The sequence below is a fragment of the Hydra vulgaris genome, chromosome 15, assembly GCF_038396675.1.
Source record: "Hydra vulgaris chromosome 15, alternate assembly HydraT2T_AEP".
In the NCBI taxonomy this organism is placed as follows: domain Eukaryota; kingdom Metazoa; phylum Cnidaria; class Hydrozoa; order Anthoathecata; family Hydridae; genus Hydra; species Hydra vulgaris.
In genome coordinates this window covers 36,308,591-36,333,458 of record NC_088934.1, presented here as the reverse complement: position 1 = coordinate 36,333,458, position 24,868 = coordinate 36,308,591, and the positions used below count along the sequence as shown (strand labels likewise).

The following is a 24,868-nucleotide window of genomic DNA, read 5'->3' as shown; positions in this document are numbered from 1 at the left end:
ATTACATTCAGCAAAACTAGATATGGGAACAGTAATTTATATAAAGATAGAGAATTGAATCAGGAATATGAAAACTTTGAGCTTAAGATTTTACGCTTTTGAGCTTAAGTATTTTAACAAATATTTACAAAAGGTATTTAAAAAAATATTTACATGAAAACTAATAACTGCTTGATTGTAAAGTAAGTAGCTTCTATCAATATCATCCAGCTCATCTCCAGTATTGACCATCCCAAACTCCAACTAACAAAAACATTAAAAAAACTTTATCTAAGAAAAAAAATTTATGACAAAAAACACCTTTTAAGTGTTTAACACTTAACAAATTACAAGATTTAATAAAAACATATTTTTGTATAGTTTTTTATAGAGAAAACACACTCTACCACAATCATATTTTATATAAAATAACTTTATGTAAAAAAAAAAAACACATTACAACATGCTTTTTTGCAGTAGAGATTAATAATAGAGACTCTGCTATATCTTGTTTAAACTTTTTTTCTATTTTACACATATAGCTTTTCAGAAATTAAATTTTTTTTATTTCAACAGATGATAATTGCAAAAAAAAAAAAAAAATTATTGTTTAAGATCATATTCATTTAATAAAAACTACTATTATTTTTACATCGTTTTTTTATTAGATGTATAAAACTTTTAAAGTTTGACAAATATTTAAAACTTAAGTATTTCAAAAATTAGTCATATCTAATTTTTCTTTTAAGTTCTTAATTGTTTTGATTGTTTTTGAAAAAGGTAAACTAGTGCCTATTATGAGAGATTTAATAAAAATAATTTTTGTAATAAAATAGGAATATAATATCTTGTATTTTTTACTGAAGAAGTTAAACTTGACATTTTTTTCATTAAATTTTGATTCTATCTCATTTTCAAGTAAATGAGTATTGCAAAAAAAAAAAAAAGATTGTTTGAAACCACTAAACAATGTTTGTTTGTGGCTGTAAAAAAATGATAATGTATATTAACTAAAAAAAAAAAGATCACTGAAAATCTAGATGTAGGTATTGTTTCACTATATTATCAAACATTTAATAAAATAAACTTAAAACTATTTTTAAAGACTTATGATAATTTTATATTTAATAACACCTTTGGTTGTCATAGCAGTAATTTGTTCTATAGGTAAGGGTTGCTATGTTTTCTAAAGGGTTGTTAGTGTATTATATATAACATGTGCTGATTAACTTAAGTTGTAAAACAACATTTAGTGTAAATAAATCACTTTACAAGTTTTGTCAAAAAACCTATATATTTTTATTTTTATTATATAAAAAAAAGCCAGCTCAAAATGAAAACCAGACCCCTATGTGTTTTAAAAAATATTATGAAAAAGATACACAAACTACTAGTACTACGTAGCCCTATTATCAGTTTTCATTTCATAATTTTTACTCACTAATAGTAAATAAATATAATTATCTTTAGATATAGATGGGTACCTGTAGATAACTGTAGATCTGTATAGTATTACATATATATAAATATAAGTACCTGCTTTTTTGCACCATTGATTTGCTTAATAAATTCATCAGTTTTAGTGAAATTAGACAAATAATATTCTACAATAGATTTGTTTCCTGTCACACGAGCATCGTGAGTTCGTAATTCTGACAACCTTTTAAGTTGTTCTAAACACTCGTCATAGTTTTTCTGTTTAAATAGAGCAAATGCCGATTTAGCTATTTGTCTGTCTTGCTCTGTTATTATTTTTCTGGCTGATGCAATTTCTCTAGCTGGAGGATCCTGCTTCATTATTTGTGGCATACTTTTACATACGCAAACAAGATCAATTGCTGGACCATTAACAAACTATTTTGAATGTTGATTTAAATTCATTAAATTATCTTGTTATTGTTATCGAATATAAGTCTAGTAAAACTTATTAAACACGACCTTGTTGGACAACTCTTAGCTTCGATATTCCGTTGGTTCGGTTTAGGTTCTCCGAAATTGTCCTACAATTTTGATTATTTCGCAAAATAATGCAAGACTCGAGAGTTATTTTATTCTTTAATACTAAAACAATTTTGATTTAATAATATTTAATAATAAAATTATTAAATACGACATAATTTAAAACACTTATGTAATCATTCAAACGTAAGTATACAAAAAATTTAAAGTAAATAAAATACTTTTTAACAGGCAAATAATCATCAAGAGGATAAGAGATTTAGACGCTGAAGTTTATTTGCTACGTACAGAATCTTTTTGAAAAGCAACTAAATTTCTTTACGGTAGAAAAGACAAAAGTAAGTACAAGAAAATTTAAGTAGAAGAAGACATAACATACCCTTTAAAACATAATGTTTACAGATTTACAATTACATTTACGAAAATAAATACTTTTATCAATATATAGAAAATTGAAAAAAACGCTTTGACCAGTACATGCTTTTGAAGGTAAATATTTTTTTGTAATTCCATGAAACCTACTAAATGAAGGAATTTGAATGTCAAAAAAATGACTTTATTAACATCCATAAAGAGCAGGTCCATATTAAAAGAAAAAGAAGTTATTATGGCTGTATCTGCACGACAAAAAGTGGGAAAACGTGAGGAAAAAAGATGGGGAAAAAAGGAAAAAACAATGGGAAAGTCCTCCTGATTTACTAAATTTTAATCAAAAGTATAGATGGAAAAATTTTAAAATGTTGTTATCAGTGTTGCTAGGTGCTATCAGTGTTGCTACGTGTCAAGTTCTCCAAATTAAAGTAGATAACAATTTTTTCCCTGTTTTACTATGAGTAATTTAAGATTAAAAAGTTGTTCAATAATATTGAACAACTTTTTAATTATATTAGTTATAATTTCATGCTTATAAACAATATTGACAATATTGTTTATAAGCATGAAATTATAACTAATATAATTTTGAGAACATTATAAATAATTATTTTGCTACTAAAATGAAAAGAAAAAGTATATAACATGTGCGTAAAAGTTCCATAAACATGTGCGTAACTCAAAGCATTTACTTCATTTTAAAAAGTTAAATTTTTTGTTCTATTATTTCTTTTAAAAATTCATTATACCCAGGAGATAAGATGATGGTACTTATTAATGGAGATGATGGTATTTTGATGTACGCAGCTCCAGATTTTAATTAGAGCAAACAAGCTAAAACGTTTTTGTGCTTACTGCTAAGAAGGTAATGGAGTCACAATTAAAGAAGTTACAAGAAAAAAAAAACAATCTAAAAAAGTCTAAATTAAAAAGATTGAAAATAGAAAACTTGAAAACAGAACAACTAAAAACTAAAGCCGAAAAGACTATTGAATTTGTCATAAACAAGAGAACAAAAGTGTGACAATATATATATATATATATATATTTATATATATATATATATATATATATATATATATATATATATATATATATATATATATATATATATATATATATATATATATATATATGTATATATATATATACATTTATATATACAATGGCCTTGGAAGGTCAAAAAATTTCGAAAGGGGGGCTGAAACGAAAATTAAGGGGCTTAGGCAGCCAGGGTCACGCACAAATGAGTTTTGTTTGTTAAATCTAGAAATGGAAGCTTGTTTAAGCTCGTTTAAACAATAATAGTATTTGTAGAAAAAGAGATGCAACCTTACAACAATGCTACAGTGACTCAAGCTTATCAGATAGAGCGGATCCAGTTACATTTACAATACAATTTTGGAGCATGCTAGAAGGGAGATAGATTCATTAGAAGAACCAGACCAAATATGACAACAGTATTCTATACGTGGAAAAATAAAAAATACGATAAGTTAACGAATGGAATTGGGAGTAAAGAAATAGCGAGCACAATAAAAAGCCAAAAAACGTTAGTAGTGAATGATTCTCTAGAAATAAGTAAAGTAGAGGACTCAGTAAGAGTATTGCCTTTAATCAATATAAAAATTTCAACAATATTGTGATCTGATTTCACAATAAATAAGTGAATTAAGACGTAAATATATGTTCTAGTCAAGTCTATGACAATTAGAGCAACATAACACTTTTAATTTACAGCTATTAATATAATCAGCCTTTTCCAGCGTTAACGCAAAGTTTAAACTTTTTTTTAAAAGTTTTAAAGTTGTACTCTTTTTAGAAAATAAACATCAAAAGTTGAGAAGGCGCTAACAAGGAGGCACAAGCAAAAACTCATAAGTAGAGTCAGGAAGATTTAGCATTCATCTTCCTAAATAGGAAACTATTCAACACAGATTTACACCAACTTAATAGATGAAGAAAGGGTGCGAGGCTGGTCAAAAGAGCTCTTCTGATTACCCCTAAAGTCCATGCTTAGGAGTATTTAAATGAGAGTTAACTTCTAGTTTTCTTTAGAAAGCAAATCCTACAAATGATAAACCAAGTCGGTACAAATAATAAACCAAGATATACAAAAAAAAGTCCTAAATTATGGCCAATATATTTTTAACATGTCTTTAGAAACAAAATTGGAAATCCAGGGGTCAGATTTAGGATTTTTCGGTAAACGCGTTAACTAACTTCACGGTAAATTCTAAAGTCTAATCTCTTTTTTCATTTTTAGTAAATAAACCAAGTTCATTTTTATCAAATCTAAATTACTTTAGTGGTGTTAAAGCTTTTCAACTGCTTTTACTAAAAATAAAAGAAATAAAAGTATTTTGTTATGCGGGATGATTTAAATCTTATTCGCTTAAACATATAAAGTCTAAAAAATGTTTTCTAAAATTTGTGTTTTAAACATATAAGAGATTAAAATCTAGCATTATCCCAAATTATACATTATACCAAATGCTTTTACTATAATGTGTAGAACTCAAACTTGGTTATGACGGCTGATTAGTAACTTGAATGATGACGCAAAATCTTTAAATTCTTTAAATTCGAGGCTTTCATATGATATATGAGTATGAACTCGTTAACGTACAATGCAAAATATAGAGGCAGTGGTGTTCTTCTATATATGACAGAAAGCTTGAAGAAAGCTGTTATCAGGGCTGAAATAAATATTTCTGATGATTATATAAAGATTTTAACAGTTGAAATTATCACAATTGAACCATATTGAAGACTTTATTGTATTTTTTGCCTAATTACGTTTGAAAAACGAGTTCCAAAGAAAAGAAATTAAACAATATTATTTGTGACATCAGTTTAAATTGTTTTGAATGCAACGTACAATTTTATGTAAATCTAGTAAATGATTACGTTTTTCCGCTAATTTCTAGTTTAAATACAATTAAAGTATCTTCATTCTTTTTGTTTTTTAAAAAAAGCTTTAAGAACTTTGATCAGGCGCCAGTACAGCATACAGCCTGATTTTGTTATAAAATATAATATATAAAAAAAAAAAAAGAACTTTGTTCAAGGGTTTGTTATATATAGGGGCGGATCTTGGATAATTTCGTCTTTGAGTTAAGTAACTTTGATAGTCTATGAGCGAATTGATTTTGGTTTTGATTTTCCAACAGAAAACTGTTGTATATTTTATATTTATATCGAGTTATAACGTGAACTACCAATTTTGCAACCGACTCTTTTTGATTGACTTAAATAGCTACGTATATTCCGGTATGTTTTTTGTATATTTTATAAGATGAAAAGAATAAAATTTAAAACTTGAGAAAGAGCTTGCTTTTAATAAAAAAAGTGTCTGCCCAAACTAAAACCATTTGTCGATTTATGTATTCTCTGCAGTGCGTATGGCTTTATCAGTTGATGTATGTACATTCCGCGACACACGGTCCAAAAATAAAAAAGACAATAATTGGTTAAAAACTGTTATCGTATGACATCTGAAACCTATTTTTTACTTATTCACGTTTTTTTTTCGAAGATTATTATTAGTATTTTTAAAAATCATTTTTTTTTTTGTAGATCGAACTATGCGAAAAGCAACTTTCAGATTTTTTACGCCAAACCTTTAATATTATTTTTCATAAACTTCTTTAAAAAAAAGACTCAACTTTTACAAAAATATTTAATATTTCTATATGAGTTTTAATGTTACTGAAATACTTGAATTAATGCAAGCAATTTTATCTCTTTGATGTGTTTTTTTTCACTTGGAGTCGTATTCACATCACTCAGTTAAAAGGAGAATTTGTCAAGTTTTTTGTTTTAAAAAAGTTTTAATAAATTTAGCTTATTTGTAACTGATTTTTTATTTTAATATCTATTTTATTTTAATGCACTTTGATAAAATTTTGAGCGCATTTTCGCTTAAAAAATAACTTTCGCTAAAAAATAACTTTCGCTAAAAAATAATTTTGGCTTAAAAATTATTTTCGCTTAAAAATATCTTGATGTTTCCATATTAAAGTAATTATACAAGTCAACTATTAGGCCACAGCTTGAATATGCAGCATATGTATGGAGCCCATTTTGTACTAAAGATATTAGGAGACTCGAAAATGTACAGCGTAGATCGACAAGGATTGAATCACTGAAAGGTATCTGTTACGAAGAAAGAAGAAAAATATTAGGTTTACCAATCTTACAAGAAAGGAGAAGAAGAGGCGACGTAATAGAAATGTTTAAAATATTAAATTCAACGGAATATATTAGATTTGAAGAGCCTTTGAGTTTTTATCACAGCATGTACAGATATCGTCATAATAAAAGACTTCATCGACAATATACTAAGAAATTATGCAGGTATTATTATTTAACAAACAGAGTGGTCGACGATTGGAATTTACTGTCACAAGATGCAATCGATTCTGCAAACAAAAACACGTTAAAAATAGAATAGACAAAATTTTGAACTTTTGATACCAAACTCTATTTACGAACTTTTTTTTATTTTATTTACGAATTTTTACATTTAACGGCTGTTACAGTCAAAACTCTACGTAGTTTTGACTCACCAAACTCAAATAGTTTGTACAGCAATTTTTATATTATATTATATTATTATAAATTATTTTCGCTTAAAAATAATTTAATAGATTTCTTTACTAATACTAATTATTAAAGTTCGATCAAAACAGTGAAAGAAGTCATTAATGAAAAATGAAGTTTTTAATAAAAAAAAAAAATCAAAATAGGTTTTATCTATTAAAAACAAATCTCGGACAATTATAGATAAATAGCTTAAATAGCTTTGTTGTAAAAAAAAATTGTATCAATTGCTATAAATTATAATTGTTCAAATTTTTATAATTGAATTATAGTTCAGTTAGTATTACTTGCCACTCTCGGAGGATTAAATTTTTTATTTTAAAATGTACGACTTGGTAAATATATATGACGCATAAAGTTATTTTATATTCATTATATATATATATATATATATATATATATATATATATATATATATATATATATATATATATATATATATATATATATATATAACATTTAAAAAAACAAGACAAACTTTTTCTACCTAATGATAAAAACCACGTTTTATAACAAATTAAACAACAATAGAAGTTTCGACTTTAAGTTGATTTTATCTAAAGTAATAAACAACAAAAGTACATTTATTGGAAAACCATGAATGGGCAAAACGAAAAAAATTGATATTGTCCCCTCTACTTTTATTGGATGACGTTGATGTGAACTATGTGTGGCCATGATAATTATATCACTTATGTGGCATAATTAAAACGGCGTTGATGGAGGCTATAAGATTACATCCCACATTAACGCCACACATCAACGCCAATTCAAAAAGTATCGTTAGCATTTAATCCTACGTGAAGCCCACATTAAATTTTTATCATAGTGGCAGTAAACATATTTGTGATATATCAATCAGCTATTTCTCTTGCCAAAGTGTTATATTAAAATAATTTAGTTTTCATCAAAATGTAGGCTCTGTTGGTTAAAAAAACATTTTTTTTAAAGTGAATGAAATGAATAGAGTAACAGTAATAGTTTTAAAATAAGTAATAGATTTAAAATAAAAGAAAAAAAGATATTGTCATCAATCATTAAAAAACTAAAAACTCACAAATGCAATTATGCTTTTTACTGAACAATTATGGGGGGAATAGCTAAACTTGCATTCAAATGGTATCATAAAAAATATTTATTTGATAACCACGCTCAATAAGATTGATTATAATTAACTCACGCCTCCACATCCCATATTATTATATTTACGTAACAAAATATTACCTTTATATATCAGTGTTTTAACGAGAAATAAATTAAATTTTTGTGTATTTTTGAAAATTTGTGCATGTATGTCATTTTAGGTTATTCTTACTTTATTAAAAGAATCAATACAAGATAACTATGTTTCTTGAAATCGTTGGTGCAATTATGCTTCCTCCCTTAATATGGGTAGTGTGGATTTACATCAAACATCTTGTTGACTGTTTAGCTTATCCTCGAGGACCGTTTCCTCTACCTTTTGTAGGAAATGCATATCTCTTCAGAAAAAGCAAACCTTACAAAGAGTTTGTTAAACTTGGAAAAACTTATGGCGATGTATTTGGATTCAGCATTGGTTCAATACGATATGTAGTCGTGAACAGCTTGGAAGGTATTCAAGAAGTTTTGATTAAAAAAGGTTCTCATTTTGCTGGTCGTCCAAAGATTGCTAGTAAGTAATTCTATTTTATACAAAGAACAAAAAAAGATTACTTGCCATATTTTCGGCTGCTTTTCATATGGCGGTAGTTTTCATATGGCGGTAGGTAATTGGAAACTTAAATAATTTTTTTTTTTTTTTTGAAAAATAAAACGATGTTTCAAAGACAAATAGGATGAAGCTAGGGTGTTTTAAAAATAATTTGTAGTCAATTTTTTATAAATTTATAATTTATGAATATTTTGAAATATTCAAAGTTTTATTCGGTACTTTTGTTATTTATTTAAACCAAGTTAATCCCAATGAAAAAAAAACAAACGCTTTTCCCACATGGGTATATATATATATATATATATATATATATATATATATATATATATATATATATATATATATATATATATATATATATATATATATATAAATATATTATATATATATATATATATATATATATATAAACATTTATTTTATACTTTTGGTTTTTGGGTGAAATTTTGATTCCATTGATAATTTTTGATAAACCTATGTCATATTCCACGATGCTCTTGTAATAAGATCGTAAGAACTTACGGTTTTATTACAGAGCACCGTATTATTTACGGGGGTTAGTGATGAGATAACTATAGTCTTCTTTTTGCTCCTTTTTGATGTAAATTTTTATTTATTTACTTAGTTATTGTAATTATTGTCAAACGGCAAAATATATAATAAACTTCTTGGAGCATCTTAACAAAAAAAATAAAGAGTTTTTAATTTCTTTATTTTTGTTTTAAAAATCTGTAGGCACGGCGATTTTTTTTTTGCCTTAAATACTCCCATAGCTTTATTTTAAGAAATACGAAATTAGGACCAAAACGTCCGCAATTTTTTAATTTTTATGAAAAGTTGCAAACAATTACCATCTTTATTATTGAATTATGGCTATAAATATAAATTTATGTATTTTTGTATATTATATATTTTTAAATCTAAATATATATCATGCGTTTTTTTATAAGGTCTGCTAGTTAAAAGTTATATAGATATTGAAATTCAATTTATTTAAAAAACTAGTACTAAAACTAGTAAAAATCAGCTAAATAAACTAAATGACGGTGTCCTTAACTATCAATGTTATTACTTATAAAGATAAACTTCAATTGGCTCTCGAATTCCAGTTTACAACTATATGTCTAAATTACAGTTAAATAGTAGTTCTCAGCAAAATAGACATAAAAATTACTATTTTTTTCAATGAAATACATATATATTTACGACATCAGTCATCAGAAAGTATGTTGTAAATTAGAATTTTAGATATACACATTATGAATCCATGTGTGAATTTTTAGATCAAAAGATTCTATTGGTAAAAAATGGTTCAGAAACCATTTTGAATTTTTAAATGCGTTATTCGGAGAAAATTAAATTACGTAAAAATAAAATAAACTGTTTTCGTATCCGAAAATCTCGTAAACCGCAGCAAGTGGGAGAAAATCAATCCAAAAAATCGCCGTGAGGTGTTATATAAGGTACACCGGTGCAGTATGAGATTTTTCTCTCGCTTTTTTTTTACTCCCCAGTAAAAATCGCATGTGAAATTTTTACTCCTATTATGAGATTTTTACTCCCATAAAATATTTTGCGGCAAAATGTATTATACGACTTAGTTGTATTTTAATCAATATTTTTAACGTTTTAAAGATTGTGACTTTTTGAAAAGCAGTGATGAAGCGATTCTGTTTAATATGAACATTCACTAAAATGTTTTGAGGTGACTAAATCAATGGATAAAATGTTATGCATTTTTAATACACAAAATGTCGCTGTTGGACGCTTTAACCTAACTCTTTGTTTGAAACTCGATGGAACGAATATATATATATATAAACATGTGCAAATAAACTGCTTCTTTAGACCAGCCTATTTTATGAAACTAGCAATGAAGATGAACATAAGTCATAATTTTCTAACCAAATGCGCAACGACGTACGCGAGGAAATTATTAGGTACTTAAATATTGCATAAAAATTAATTTTTTTACCATAACACTTCTTTACAATACATAAAATATAAATAAAAGAATGGAAGGACTTCAAGAAGAGCATATAGATCTTATCACAAAGCCCTTTACAATTTATAGTTTCAACAGTATTTAAATAGTATAATTTTACAATTTTCGTGAAGTTACACTTAAATAATTAACAAATTTAAAATAAAACTAATAATATTTAACCTTTAGAAATAGATAAAGATGTCTTTCAGTGAAAAAATAATTTCACAATAAATTTTATCTTTTTTTAAAAATAATCATAAGTCAAATTAATAGAAAAATCGATATTAGGTATAACTATTTTATTCCATAGATATGGACCACGAAAAGAAATAGAAAATGGATTATACCTATTTTGACAAAAAGGGGCATTGAGATAATTATCAGTACGTTTTTAAAGCACAAAATTTTGAAATACACAAGAAGATAATTTTTCTTTACATTTAAACATAAAACATAAAATTATTTTAGACTTTCATTTCTTTCAGAAGTGGCTTAGAGTGCGTAAAACGATTTTTAAAATTAATTGCACGAGCTGCGTGTTTCTGATGATGATAAAGAGATTTAAGTTTTGTTTTATTGTTGCTACGCCATACGGTATTTGAATAATTGATGTGGCAATTGACAAAGGAATATTATAACTGTGTTATTTGTTTTTGTTTAATATGTCTCTTGCTTTATATATAATATCAATAGATTTCGCAACTTTTGAGGAGGTATTGTCAATGTGATTTTTCCAGGATAGATTTTTATCAATATACACTCCTAAAAATTTTACAACTTTCTTTCTTTTAACAATTATATTGTCAATAAAAAGGTCAGTTAATAGAGTTGGCAATCTTTGTGTTTTTTGAGAGTGGATGAAAAAGTGTCCATTTAGTTTTATCAATGTTAAGAGACAACTTATTTATTTTAAACCAAATAGTAACTTTTTTAAGCTCGTTTGTCATATTATTTAAAAGTGTATTTGTATTTTCATGAGATAAAAACAAGTTTGTATCATTTGCAAAGATTATGGTTGATAAGTTTGAACATTTATTAAGATCATTGATATATATTAAAAATAGAAGTGGTCCTAGTATGGATCCTTGCGGAACACCAAATGTAATATTCATTAATACCTGAGAGACAGAGTTGCAAACATATTATTTGCAATTTGTTAAATAGCTTTTAAACTATTTAAATGTTATATCTTTTATACCATAAATGTTTTTGACAACATCGTAAGTGTCGATTATAATATTTCCATTAATGCTATCACATCCTGTGGCCTTATTTCGTTTTTTATTAAGATCCTTGATATTTGTAATAATAAATTACTTAAAGGTGCGACATAACCTACGAGGATATAATAGAATGTGCTTTATTAATGGGGGGTAGATATCCATACATGTATATATTATATATATATATATATATATATATATATATATATATATATATATATATATATATATATATATATATATATATATATATATATATATATATATATATATATATATATATATATATATATATATATATATATATATATATATATATATATATAGAAAATATGGAGCGAAAAAAAAATACAACAATTAAAATTAAACAGCAAAATTCAAAATTCTTAAAATAAATACATAATTAAATGCACTAAATTTTTATCTGTTAATCACAGCATTAAAGTGGATTTCATTTGAGTTGCCTAAAAATATTGAATAATCACTTAACTTATTAAGCCGTAAACTACTTGGGTAGGTCATCCATTTTGTTTTTGCTCCATATATGCTGTATACTTGAATATCTACATCCATAAATGATGCACATCCAATTACCTCCGCATTAGTTGCCCATGTCGCATCTTCAAGCATTTTAGTTTTACAAATATGCGTTCGAAATGTCATATTGAAATATCCTGTTATTTCATCCTGCATTTTGCTACCCACATGGCTAACAACTTTGTTTCTAATTGACTTATGTTTCTCTTCATCTCCAGTTATGATAAAAGAAACTGCTCCAAAAACTCTATTTCCTTCTCCTTTAATTCTACGGATTCCCCTTGGGCAAAGAGTTAGGTTAATGTTTTCTATGGCGACATTATGTTTCCTAACAATTCCAAACTTTTCTGCAATTTATTTTCTCATATCAAAAGTTGCACATTTTACTATTTTTTCATTTGAAACATTTACACTGCTTTCATGTTGAGTATTAGCGTATGTGTTGCTTGATTCGACGTCATTGATAATTAGTTCAGTTTTACCATTGTCATCATGATAATTTTAACAATATATATGTCACTTCAGTAATAGATTACAAAGGTTTCAATATTTTCATTTAAATACTCGCTTCTTTATTGCTTTTCAAGAAACTGCCGTAATTAAAACGTTTAAAAGTATTCGCAAAACGTGGTTTGGTTGAAATATATATTTTGCCGCTAAATATTTTATGGGAGTAAAAATCTCATAATGGGAGTAAAAACTTAATATGAGATTTTTACTGGGGAGTAAAAATTTCATACTACACCGGTATTAGTACTAATAATGTTAAATAAGTACGAAATTCAGTTAAAAAACAAATAAAACATAAAACATAAGATATAAACCCCTTTTGGAAATAGTAAGATATAAGGTAATTGTGGGTTTTAAGGCCCGGCGGGTAATAAGGCCCACTAATCCAAACTTAGGGAAAAAATAAATTGTGAAACTTTTTTTCGACATTAAAATATTAGAGTTATCTGGTTTTATCACTGGCAGCAAAAAGAAATCCTTAATACCCATACTTACCTTAAATATTTTATGCTGTTTTATTTTTTACATTTTAATATTTATAAGACACGCTTTACAATGAAAGCGCGCCATAGCTTTCGGGGCGGTGATAAGGAGCGTTAAGACAATTATTGTCTTATTTTGCCCTGGTCATGTAATTTTTATTTATATTACAAGAAATTGTATGAATATTTTTACTGACAAAATAAACCATAAATAAGAAATATCTAAAGCTTTATTTCGGCCAAAATAATTTTAGGAGTTATTTATTTTGACAATCACAGCAATTTTTAAAATTTTTAAAACAAATGACGTGGTATGAAGTAAAATGATAAAGTTTTTTCTTTATTATTTTACTACATCAGTAATCAAAAATTTATCAAAAGTTAGTAAAACATATGAAAATAACTCATTACCTTATTATTTAGTTATTATTTAGTAACTAGAATCATGTTTTTTTGATTTTCAGAAGGAAGTTCAATTTTTGTATTTTATATATTTAAATTTCATATCTTAGATCTAAGACAGCATAAAAATTAAACTGCCTTCTGAAAATCAAAAAACTTGATTCTGGTTACTAAATAAATTTATTTCTGATTTGCAAACGTCGAAAGCTTTGATTTTAATGTTGTAAAAGATACTCTATACAGTATCTTTTACAGCATTAAAATTAAAGCTTTCAACGTTTGCAAATTAGATATAAATTTTTATTAACAAAATTTTTCTTTTTTATTATTTTTAATATTTAATTAGTAGAATATAACTTTTTTCTCGAAGTTTTGAAATAAAAAAAAAAAATTTTTTTAAAATGAAATGTTGTAATATACTTGAATATAAAAAAAGAAATTTTCTAATATACTTGATACATATATAATATATGGTTTAATATATTCTAATATACTTGATTCATACATAATATATGGTTTAATATATTCTAATATATTTGATACGTTTATGATAAATGGTTTAGGCAAAACTTTAAAAACAATTAAAACATTAAAAGAAACATTTATAGTCAATATAAATTTAAAATTTATCTCCTACATTCCATGTCCAATAATAATGTGGGTATACATTTAAAATTTCAATTATAAAAACTAAGTACTTTAGTCCGGATATTCTGAACAGTGTTGCTCTCCCTAAAATTCTTAAACAGTGTTTTATGTTAAGAAACATGCAAAACATCCTTCCTCCTAATAATTTTGCGTATAGCACGTAATGATTTTTGACAAATTTAATCAAAGATCTACAATGTTCAGTTTTTAGTTATTACGGTTTTTAAAAATAATTATATATATTTTTTGTTTATAAAATGTAAAATATTAAAGCATTAAATAACTTTAGCATTCAACAGAAACACGAACAGCCTCATTAACAGTGATCCAGGTCCGCGTTTTAAAGTTTTACGAAAGCTTGCATCAACTTCTTTGAAAATTTACGCGGAAGGTTTATTGGGAATGGAAAGAATAGCTATAGGTGAATATTGTGAATTGAATAAAATGTTGCAATCAATAAAAGATGAACCGGTGTCTGTTCATAAAATAATGGGTAAGTTATTGAAAATAAATTTAAATTGATTCTTTTCATATAACTATTATTGTGAAAATGTTTTATTGTTGAAGTTGTTATATATATAAATACATATATATATATATATATATATATATATATATATATATATATATATATATATATATATATATATATATATATATATATATAACGACTTCAACATACACATTTAAACACACACACTAACCAGTGGTGGATTTGGAATTTCGGGTCATAGTACAATTTTAAAGTAAAAAGGCCCCTTTCCATGTCATTAATCGAAGATTTATTTTCTGAGTTTCTTTTCTTCAGAAAGTCTTATGTTTAGATTCAAGGCTCACAAAACTGTGGTGTCCGGGGCTAGCCCCCCTAATCCAGCACTGACATTCGCTGCATTTTCTAACCACTCTAGAGTGTAGTCTACTCTTTTCCTTTAAACTTATTTTATGAGGAAAAAGTCAAAAATTGATAATTTCCGCTGTGTTAAGAGTAAATACTATAAACCTAATTGCTAAAATATAAAAATAAAAAAAATGAACATAAACTATTTACATTTTATATATAAAATCATATGTTGTTTTGTTTTGACCTAATTTAACATTTTCTGTCTTAATATTTAAGAAAAAATTTGCAATCAATAAATACGTTTAAACTTTCTCAAATTTTATTATTTAAGAATAAATAAAGCCTTAATTTTTTCTGAGTAAATTAAAAAAATTTTAAGCGGTGTTAAAAAAATGCCGGCTGGGTAGCAGTATCTTTAAAATTGGCTTAAAAAGAATAAATTTTTTATAATTTTTAAAATAACCTAGTTTTTAAAAACTATGAAAAATATATAGTTAACTCGTGATCCTTCTTTTAGGAAACATAATTTATATGTTAATACAAAATTTTAAATTAAGTTCAGAGCTAATAGATGAGATTAAAGTTTAACAATAAATTGAAAAATAAATTAAACTAGCTGAAGTAATTGCTTAACATGTCGTCATAAAAACATAATACTTAAAATTATAGAATAAATTATAGACTGCTTTTTAATTTGTTCAATAAAAACTTATTCTGTTATAAGTTATTATCATTATAAAGAATAAGGTCCTGTTTTTTTAGAGCAAAGCACGCTTAACATTATTTGTACCATTCTTTTCAATCATCGATACGAAGATGACAACCAGGAATTTCAGGATATCATAAAGTACTCAAGTTTAATTGTCCAAACTTTTAATGAAACCAGTTACGTATCTTCTATTCCATTGCTGCGCTATTTCCCAACGGCAACGTCGCGAAATATTTTTGAAATCATAAGACTTCGTGATCCGATTTTGAAACGAAAACTTCAAGAGCACAGAAAATCTTACGATGAGAATAATTTACGTGACATAACCGATGCTTTAATAAAAGTGTCTTTAGATTCAGAGATGAGTGAAGAATTGACTGAAAAAATTACTGATGATAATATTGAGTTTCTTTTAAACGATTTTATGATTGCTGGATCCGAAACTTCATCAAGTACCATTCTTTGGTTTATTGTTTACATGTTACATTGGCCGCAATACCAAGATAAACTTCATGATGAAATTACAGAAGTAGCATCAGATAACCGTTATGTATCTTTAAAGGATAAGCCTATGCTTCATTTAATGCAAGCTGCAATTTATGAAACACTTAGACTGTCATCGGTAGTACCTCTTGGTTTGGTTCATAAAGCAATGGAAAACAGTAGCATTTGTGGCAAGTTTGTTCCTAAGGGAGCTCTTATTTTAACAAATTTATGGAGTATGCATCACGATGAAAGCTATTGGAAAAATGCAATGAGTTTTTACCCGGAACGTTGGCTGGAAAAATCTGGCGAGTTCAATTCTAAATTGGGGTACGCGTATTTACCATTTTCTAATGGACCTCGTAGTTGTTTAGGAGAAACATTGGCAAAAACAGAGTTGTTTGTGTTTATTACACGATTACTTAAAGATTATCGATTTGAAATGCCAACTGGAAAAGAGTTACCTAGTTTAGATGGTCGTTCTGGTATCACCTCCCCTCCTTATGACTTTGAAGTCGTGATAATTCCAAGAAATTAACTATTTTTGCTTTACTTTTCTGTGTTTTTGCTTTATATAATTTTTAAAAATATTTTATAATCAAAGAAATGTTAGTAAGCAAGACAAAAAGTTGTTAAAAGAAAGTTTCTTTTTTTTTCTTTTTTAAATTTTTTAATTCCTTTAGAAAAACAAAAAAATGGCGTCCGTTTCCTCCTATAGTTCTTTCTGTAAAAACTTTCAAAACTGAATTACACTAAATGCACTAAACTTTGACAAACAAGTAACAAAAAATGTGGAAAACTTTTTTTTTACAAATCAGTCTGATTAATTTGAATTATATTGATAAAATTCAAAAAAATAATTTCAATACTCTTAAGGATACGTTAGCAATTTTTTGTCTACAATGTTTATGTCTAACTACCAACCCCATCTTTTTATTTTTCTAACCTAAGCAATTTTTTTGAAAACGCTCTGCATAGAAAGCTCTACGCATTTCACTTTATCCTACTTAAAAAATTAGAAAATTATGGAATTAGAGAAATACCTCTATTTCCTATATTTTTTTTTATTTCCTATCTTTAGAACAGAACAGAAGTTTTAGGGACCACTACATTTTAATCTTTACATTATTAACTTTATCTCCGTTCAGTTTGCAACCTCGTTACCACTTTGCTGATAATACTAACTAGCTCATTATCAACAAACCTTTAAAAAAAATAAACAATCACATTAACCATGATTTTTACAATCTAGTTCATCGACTTCGTTCAAATAAGCTTTTATATAGTCAAGTAATAGTTAATGAGTCAATAAAAACTAAATCTTTAGATTAAGTGGGAAAAAAAATAGTTCTGTAAATTCAATTAAAAATCTTGAAACGAAAATTGACTCCAACTTTTCGTTTGTATCCCATCTTTAAGACTTAGCCATGAAATTAAGCAGATCAAATGGAATGCTGGCTAATGTTCATCATTATGTTAAACTGAAAACTCTTTTAATATATTTCATGCTATTGGCTCTTATATACAATATTCTTTTCAAATTTTGGGACAATCCTAACAATGTATTTAATTGAATTCACAAAGTGAATTTTTAAACAGAAAATTGATATGAACTTTTTAGTATGATACGGAACATCAGGTTGCATAAATGTTATTTTTTCCACTGTGAGAAAACAACTTTTTTAGTAGTAGAATTAGTCCGATTTAAGGTAAAGACTTAGTAGTACTGATCTTGTTATATTGTTCCTTAAGCTTAGTTTATGAACTCTTATTTATATTTGCTGACATTTATTTTCCTCAACTGCAAATAGACGATAATTAATAATAAATAGACAGCAGAAAATATTTGCGCTTTAGTTAATACATATAAATAGCCATCCAAGTCCCGTGTTAAATGGTAACAGTTACATATTTTTTATAAAATACAAATACAAATAAAAAAAAACCCTGTCTGAAACTAAAAGAACTGTACATTGTAGAACCTAAAAACAATATAACTTCCTTGCATAAAACCAAATGAATCATACCCAGCATAATTTTTCAAAAGGTTATATGGGCTGTTATTGTTGATATTTTGCAACAGCCATTTTGGTATGCAGACAAAAACAATAATTTCATTTAGATAAACTAAACACTAAAATATACGAAACAATCCAATATATTTAAATACAAAGTTTTCAAAAGTGACTGTTTAATCAAAGGTATGTTTTCTATAGTAACTGTCAAATCAATGGAAATTTCAATTGACATAACAGCAAATGAAGATCAATCGCATACATTTTATCCCAATAGCATGTCCTTTAACTATTGGGAGAATTTTTTTATTTTTTATTTGCTCGATTGGGGCTTGTGCTTCCTAGTTAAATGCTCTTCCGTGGTGCTCTGTGATAAGACCTAATAAACTTCTTGGGGCACAATAATAATTAAGAAGAAAAAAAAAAGACTTTTTACTTGTAGTTCAATGTACTACTAGTTAAAATTGTATTAAATATCAGTAAACGGTCTGCATTTGTTTTCGATATTGTAAACAGTATTATTCATTTTGAGTGTGGTTTTGGCGTATTTTTCAAAAACTTTATCAAAAAATTTCAGAATTATGTCTTCTGAACAATTATTTACCTGCTGTTCACTTGGTGAACTTTAGATGAAAAGCGTTCGTTCATTTTCTTTCGGAGAAATGCTTGCAGAACGGTTTTATTTTTTTTGATGTTTCAATATTGATGTTTTTCCATTCAATCGACACATTCAACGCTCTTCATTTTTGTTGAATTTATTTGCGCAGAATAACTACAACCCAATTTTTTATTCCGAACAATACATTTTGTCTGGAAACCTTTATGCTAATTTTTAAACTGCTAATTTTTTATTGACTTCATCGCTAATTTGCACAGTATTAGTTGGTAAAAGTTCTTCTGTCTGACCACAGATTTGTAAAATATTAGCTATAGCTGACAACTCCGCTTCAGCTGATTGTACAATACTAGTTAGTTTTCGGTTGTTATTGGCTATTTATTTATGCCAGACTTCGGCTAATTTAAAAAAAAATAGAACTTGTTTTACACAGCAATTCATGACGTCTGAAAAAAACCCACACTTCATGACGGCTGAAACAAAACCGAATATTTACATCAAAACAACTAATATAAATCAATTTAATATTGTTTAATTCATTACATTATAAAATTAGTTTAACAAACTGTTTTATAAACTTTTACCCAAATCACTTTTGCGAAAACCGTTTTTATGAAATTTTTTACAAAATACCAAGTATATGACTATTGTAACGAAAGCTATTTATGATTAAATTTTAACAAGCAGCAGGTTAACAAGCAGGTTTTACAAATTTAAATTTTTTTAAGAAATAGTTTAAGAGAACCGGCAACCGGTTATTTCGGTTCTTCACTTAACTGAAGTTACTGATTTGCGTAACTGTTGACTAAATCTATTTACCGATATACTGATTCATCTTTAGGCTTATTGTAAAGTAAATATATTAAAAAAAAATAAGCGTGACGTAATATATTGACGACCCTGTAGCCATTTTTTGAATCGGAATCCTTTTTTAACTAGTCAATTCAAATAAACTAAAGATGTGGGTATAAACTGTTTACAAAACTTAGTTACTTTGATACCCGGGGTAACTTTGATAATTTTTTTGGAGTTACTTTTTCACTATATTATCTTTAAAATATCTTTGTAATATTATTTTATTATCTTTTCAATTATCCGTGTCTTTGGTTTAAAATAAATAAACACTAATCAAAAGTTTATGAAAAATTCATAAAATCGATTTGAAAGGTAAAAAACATTATTGTTGTTAAAAATGAAAAAAGTTTATAAAAAAATGAATGAAAGTATAAAAAAGTTTTCTAAACAATAATAAAATATTATAAAAACATGTTTTTTTATATACCTATAGGTACATACCAACCTATCCGTAATATGTTGACCTACAACAGGAAGGAAAGGAGTCGTGCTTATCGTTCACATTTAAAAAATCAGTTGTTGGCGGCCCTTCAATTTGCCGGAAGGGTACTATGAGTTTGCTAAAAGCATTTAAAACTTTTAAAATTCCATATGGGATATTGCACAACAGAATGAAAGGTAAACATGGAAGACAAATCGGACATCCAGTTGCGCTCTCTTTTGATTGCGAGAATCACCTTTTATAGACAATAAATGTTCTTTGCGATCGGAAAATGCCTGTTGATGGATTAACATGGATCACCATTAGAGGTTTGGGGACAAACTGTGAATGCTTACTTTGATGAATTAGAAAAAACATTGAACCCTGTAACATTTATAACTATAACGAGACTAATCTTTCGGATGATCCTGGCGCAAAATCAATCATATACTGACAAGGACTTAAAAGAGTTGAGCGTAAAGCACACAAAGAGTTGTGTAAGCATCATACATTGTGGAAAGCTATTGGAGTATTCCTACCACCTATGGTGGTATATAAGTCTCAAAATGTTTATAAAGAATTGACCAGAGGTGACCCAGAAAGAACTTGCTATGACAACACAATGTCAGTTTGGTTTGATTCGATAACCTTAGAACGCTAGTTCCTGGAAATATTTCTTTTTTAAGTTAGTAAAGATCATGTACCAAAAGTCATCATTGGTGACAATCTTGTCTCTCATTTTTCTCTTCCAGTGATTAAGGCTGCCCAACTCATTAACGTTTGTTTTATCTGTTTGGTACCAAATGCAACTTATCTATTTCAACCATGTCGTAGTCTTTGGATCCTTGAAAAAAAATGGAGGAAAATCCTGGAATGTTGGCAAAAAGAAAGTCGCATCAAAGGTACTATACCAAAGACATTTTCCTGGGTTATTGTTAAAGTTGCATCAAAACTTGATTTCTTTTTTTTCGGCTTGCAGTATATCTTCACAAAACAGAGATGAAGCCTTGAAAAAACTGCCAAATGAGAACCGCAACGTTGGTGGTGAAAAGATTAAAAAATCTTTGGTACGGTTGTTGAGGAAATGCTAAAAGATCATTGTGGATTCAATAATCCTTATAAACAAACACAAAAGAGAGGGGAAAAAATATTTCTTGGTAAAGAGATAGCATCAAATGATCTCAATGTGAACAAAGAAACAAAAGAAGGAAAAGGAAAACAAACGCAATGTAGTGGTACTGGTGCAAAATCGGTTGTAGCCAAAAAAAGACAGGTTCTGATATTTCTGAAAAGGATTTTTTCCTGTTAAGGAGAGATCATTTGGTATATTCAAACCAAAAACGACAGCAATTTGTTAAAATTTGATCAGAATTTTCTAAAAAAATCACATAAACCTATCAAAGTAATCCCACTCGACCGTAACTTTTAATATTTTGAGAAAAAAAAAGAAATTTGCAAAAATATATTAAATTCCCTGACTTTTTGACATAAATTAGAATTTTCTTGACTTTTCCAGGTTGATGGTCAACCTGATTTCTATAACACTGCTACATCTTTTTACGTTCATATTACCGTTAACTATGACCTTAACTTGCTTTAATAAATAGGATCTAGTTGTTGTAATTAAGAAAACTATTTCTGTTAAATTTATGAGATAAATTTTAAAAGGGTTTTTTCATGTTTTTTTTCTCCAACTTATCTCAATGTTAAGTGCGACATCAACAACTTAAAATACATTTATCGCATTTTATTTTAACGTATTTTATTCTACTAACAAATTATTTAAACCGAATGTTTTCTATACAAAAATCTCGTACGTTTTATACGAAAAATCTCGTTTTCATAAATTATACTCTAGTTAGTTAAAGAAAACCTTGAAACGCTACAAAAAAACATACACGTTAACAATAAAGAAAAACCTTTAAAAAATGAAAGGGCAAAGATAGAAACAAGATACTTCGAATAAAATAGAAAATGGCGTCTGAAGTGGGCTTTAAAGTAAGAAAAGTGTATCAATTTTAAAAGATATAAATTTTTATTTTAAAAAGGAAACATAATAATACTAAAAACATAAAAATTATTCATTAAAACTTTTATCCAAGTTACGAAAATACACAACAACGTCACTTTTTACGACAAATGAAATAATCGTCTGTGTTAAGTTATCCTTCTTGTCCAAAATCTTCGGTGAATTTTTTTAGTCTAGTTAAATCTTCTTCATTTATGGTTGGTCGAATTGAGGCTAACGAACGATTCATGTCGGACTAAAAAAAATAAAATATCTTTTTTTATATTTATAAATGAAGAATTAAGTTCTACAAACTCATTATTAAAAATATCTGAATGTAATTAAATATTATGACAATAAATAAATGTAATAAAATAACATAAAATAATTTTTTTACAAGTATTTATATAAAATGTTAACTTTATAACTAAATTAAAAAAAAATAGGGGAGATTTTTTGTTTATTATTTATTTTATACATTTTTACTATATTTTTATTGTTCTAATTTTGCATTTATTAGTATTTTTTTTATATACATGAATTTAGGTCTTTAAGTAGACGAAAAAATGTATTACATTACACGCAACAATAATAGCAACACTATCAAAACAGTTTTATCATCTGAAAACTTATTTAGCATCATAAATTGTTCAGAAATTTTAAAGATAAAAAAGTCTTGAAAATTAACAGCTATTGAGTAAGATAAGTCCTACTAAGTATATTAGTCTTACTTGGTCTGAATGTAGTAGTTTTACTTGGTCAAAATACTATAAAAACCTATAATACAATAGTTCTCAAACTGGAAATCTGCATTCCCTTAGGAGACCTAACGGTGAAAATCGAAAAATTCTGTTAAAAAATTGAGAAATTCTGTTAAATTAACAACATACGCCTTATTCTTAAATATTTTAATAATGAAAAAAAATATTTTTTTGTTAATAAATTCATAAGAAAAATCTAAATATGATATATATACAATATGAAATATATTTGATAAAATGCACTAATGTTAAATCATCGTTTCAAATATTAGTGTACCATAAAACACAGTTTATAGGGTTGCCACTATATCTCTGGAATAAAATTCCAGATATTAACAGATATAATTTCCTTTAGATTGCTATAATGGGTATGAACCCGCCAACTTAACATTAAAAGTTCGACATTAACCTCCAAACAAGCTATTTTTATAGCCCTTCCCAGATAACAGATAGCCTGCTTTCTATATACAAGGAAAATCTAGATTGTCAAAATATGTCTTTCCGAATATAAAGAATTTCTGTATTTCTGTTTTATATTAAAAAAACAATTTGTTAGATAATAAATAATCAAACACGTTGAACAATCACATACTATTTAAAAAAAAAATAGTTGAAATAAATATAAAAGCTAATACAAAACATAGAGAACTAAAAAGACAACAATGAAAATTTGCCTTTTTGTTTTTTTCTATAACTAAAATGGCCAAATGTTAAAAAATCATTAAAAGTTGTAAGAAGAAGTTTTGTTTGTTAATCGAACTCCTTATTGTATGTTTAAAAAATTTCCCTCAAAGCTTTGTTTAGCTTCTTAAGTTCTGACATTTCTTGATTCAATAGCATTATCACATTATTTTCTTTTTCTTTTGATTGCAACATTTTATTTTACTCTATATAGATTTTTATTTCAATGAGCATTATAAAAAGCCTATATCTTTATTCATTGTTGATTTCTACTTGATGAGTCTTTGATTTGTTAGATACCATGAAATCCTTGATAGTTCAACAAGAGACTTTTCTTCCATGTTTTCATTAAGCATATTACTGTTTATATTGAAGCCCTTCTCAACTGATGCTTGACCATGACCGAACATAAAAATGAGTATCAATACTTTTGACAAAACCTTGTATTTTATATCATCTTCAAGAATTTGAAAATAAAATTTGTCTAAACGATATCCAGCGTGAAATTTTTTTAAATTCTGGTAAAAGATTAGGTAAACTTTCTTCAAACAGCTTTAAGAATTGTGAGAAAGCAAGATTACATTCATTTGAGAAGATATGCAAGCAGGAAAGAATTAAATGAAGTACAGATTTTACTTGTTGAAAAAGATCACCTCTCATGATAAGATTGACTCTGGACTGATGCAACTAGTTGCATCGGTCCAGAGTCAATCAGAGATTTAAAAAATGATTGATTTGAACTTCTTTTTAAAAAATGATTAATTTAAACTTCTTTTTTTCAAGAAATTCAATGATAATAAGCCAAAATTTTTTCATGAATCTATCGATCACATCTTGAGATAATTTACCCTTTTCTCTTTAATTCCCTAATGTTACATTAAACTTTTGAATATCTTTGAATAACTTTTGAATATCTTTATTTAAATGAAAACATATTGAAAATATTCTCAGGAAATTGATTTTAGATTAAAATTGTATTAGAAGTGAATGATTTGAATGATAAAAAGTGAAACATCACAGATCATTGGGTTGCCATATGTTCAAAAATTTTAAATTTGATTAATAATGTTATTTGTGTTAT

General features: G+C 26.6%; 3 protein-coding genes across 3 annotated transcripts in view; 1 reads left to right on the top strand and 2 right to left on the bottom strand.

Moving 5' to 3' along the window:
- Window positions 1–2,042, bottom strand: part of LOC100204834 (CCR4-NOT transcription complex subunit 10) — a 40,844-nt gene extending 38,802 nt beyond the window's left edge. Inside the window, exons 1-2 of the mRNA XM_065819984.1 lie at window positions 1,516–2,042; window positions 154–243 (exon numbers count right to left, since the gene is read on the bottom strand). Of these exons, the coding sequence (XP_065676056.1) occupies window positions 154–243; window positions 1,516–1,788 (363 nt within the window). The 5' untranslated portion in view covers window positions 1,789–2,042. The remainder of the gene's footprint in view (window positions 1–153; window positions 244–1,515) is intronic.
- A 6,188-nt stretch (window positions 2,043–8,230) lies between these two features.
- Window positions 8,231–17,013, top strand: LOC100201204 (steroid 17-alpha-hydroxylase/17,20 lyase). The gene is made up of 3 exons (XM_065819075.1): window positions 8,231–8,569; window positions 14,687–14,890; window positions 16,001–17,013. The coding sequence occupies exons 1-3, from the start codon at window positions 8,260–8,262 to the stop codon at window positions 16,966–16,968; spliced, it is 1,482 nt and encodes a 493-aa protein (XP_065675147.1). The 5' UTR covers window positions 8,231–8,259; the 3' UTR covers window positions 16,969–17,013.
- Window positions 17,014–22,069: 5,056 nt separating this feature from the next.
- LOC100197636 (vacuolar protein sorting-associated protein 4) overlaps window positions 22,070–24,868 on the bottom strand; it is a 32,423-nt gene continuing 29,624 nt past the window's right edge. Inside the window, exon 13 of the mRNA XM_065820298.1 lies at window positions 22,070–22,601. Coding sequence (XP_065676370.1) covers window positions 22,500–22,601 — 102 coding nt within the window. The 3' untranslated portion in view covers window positions 22,070–22,499. The remainder of the gene's footprint in view (window positions 22,602–24,868) is intronic.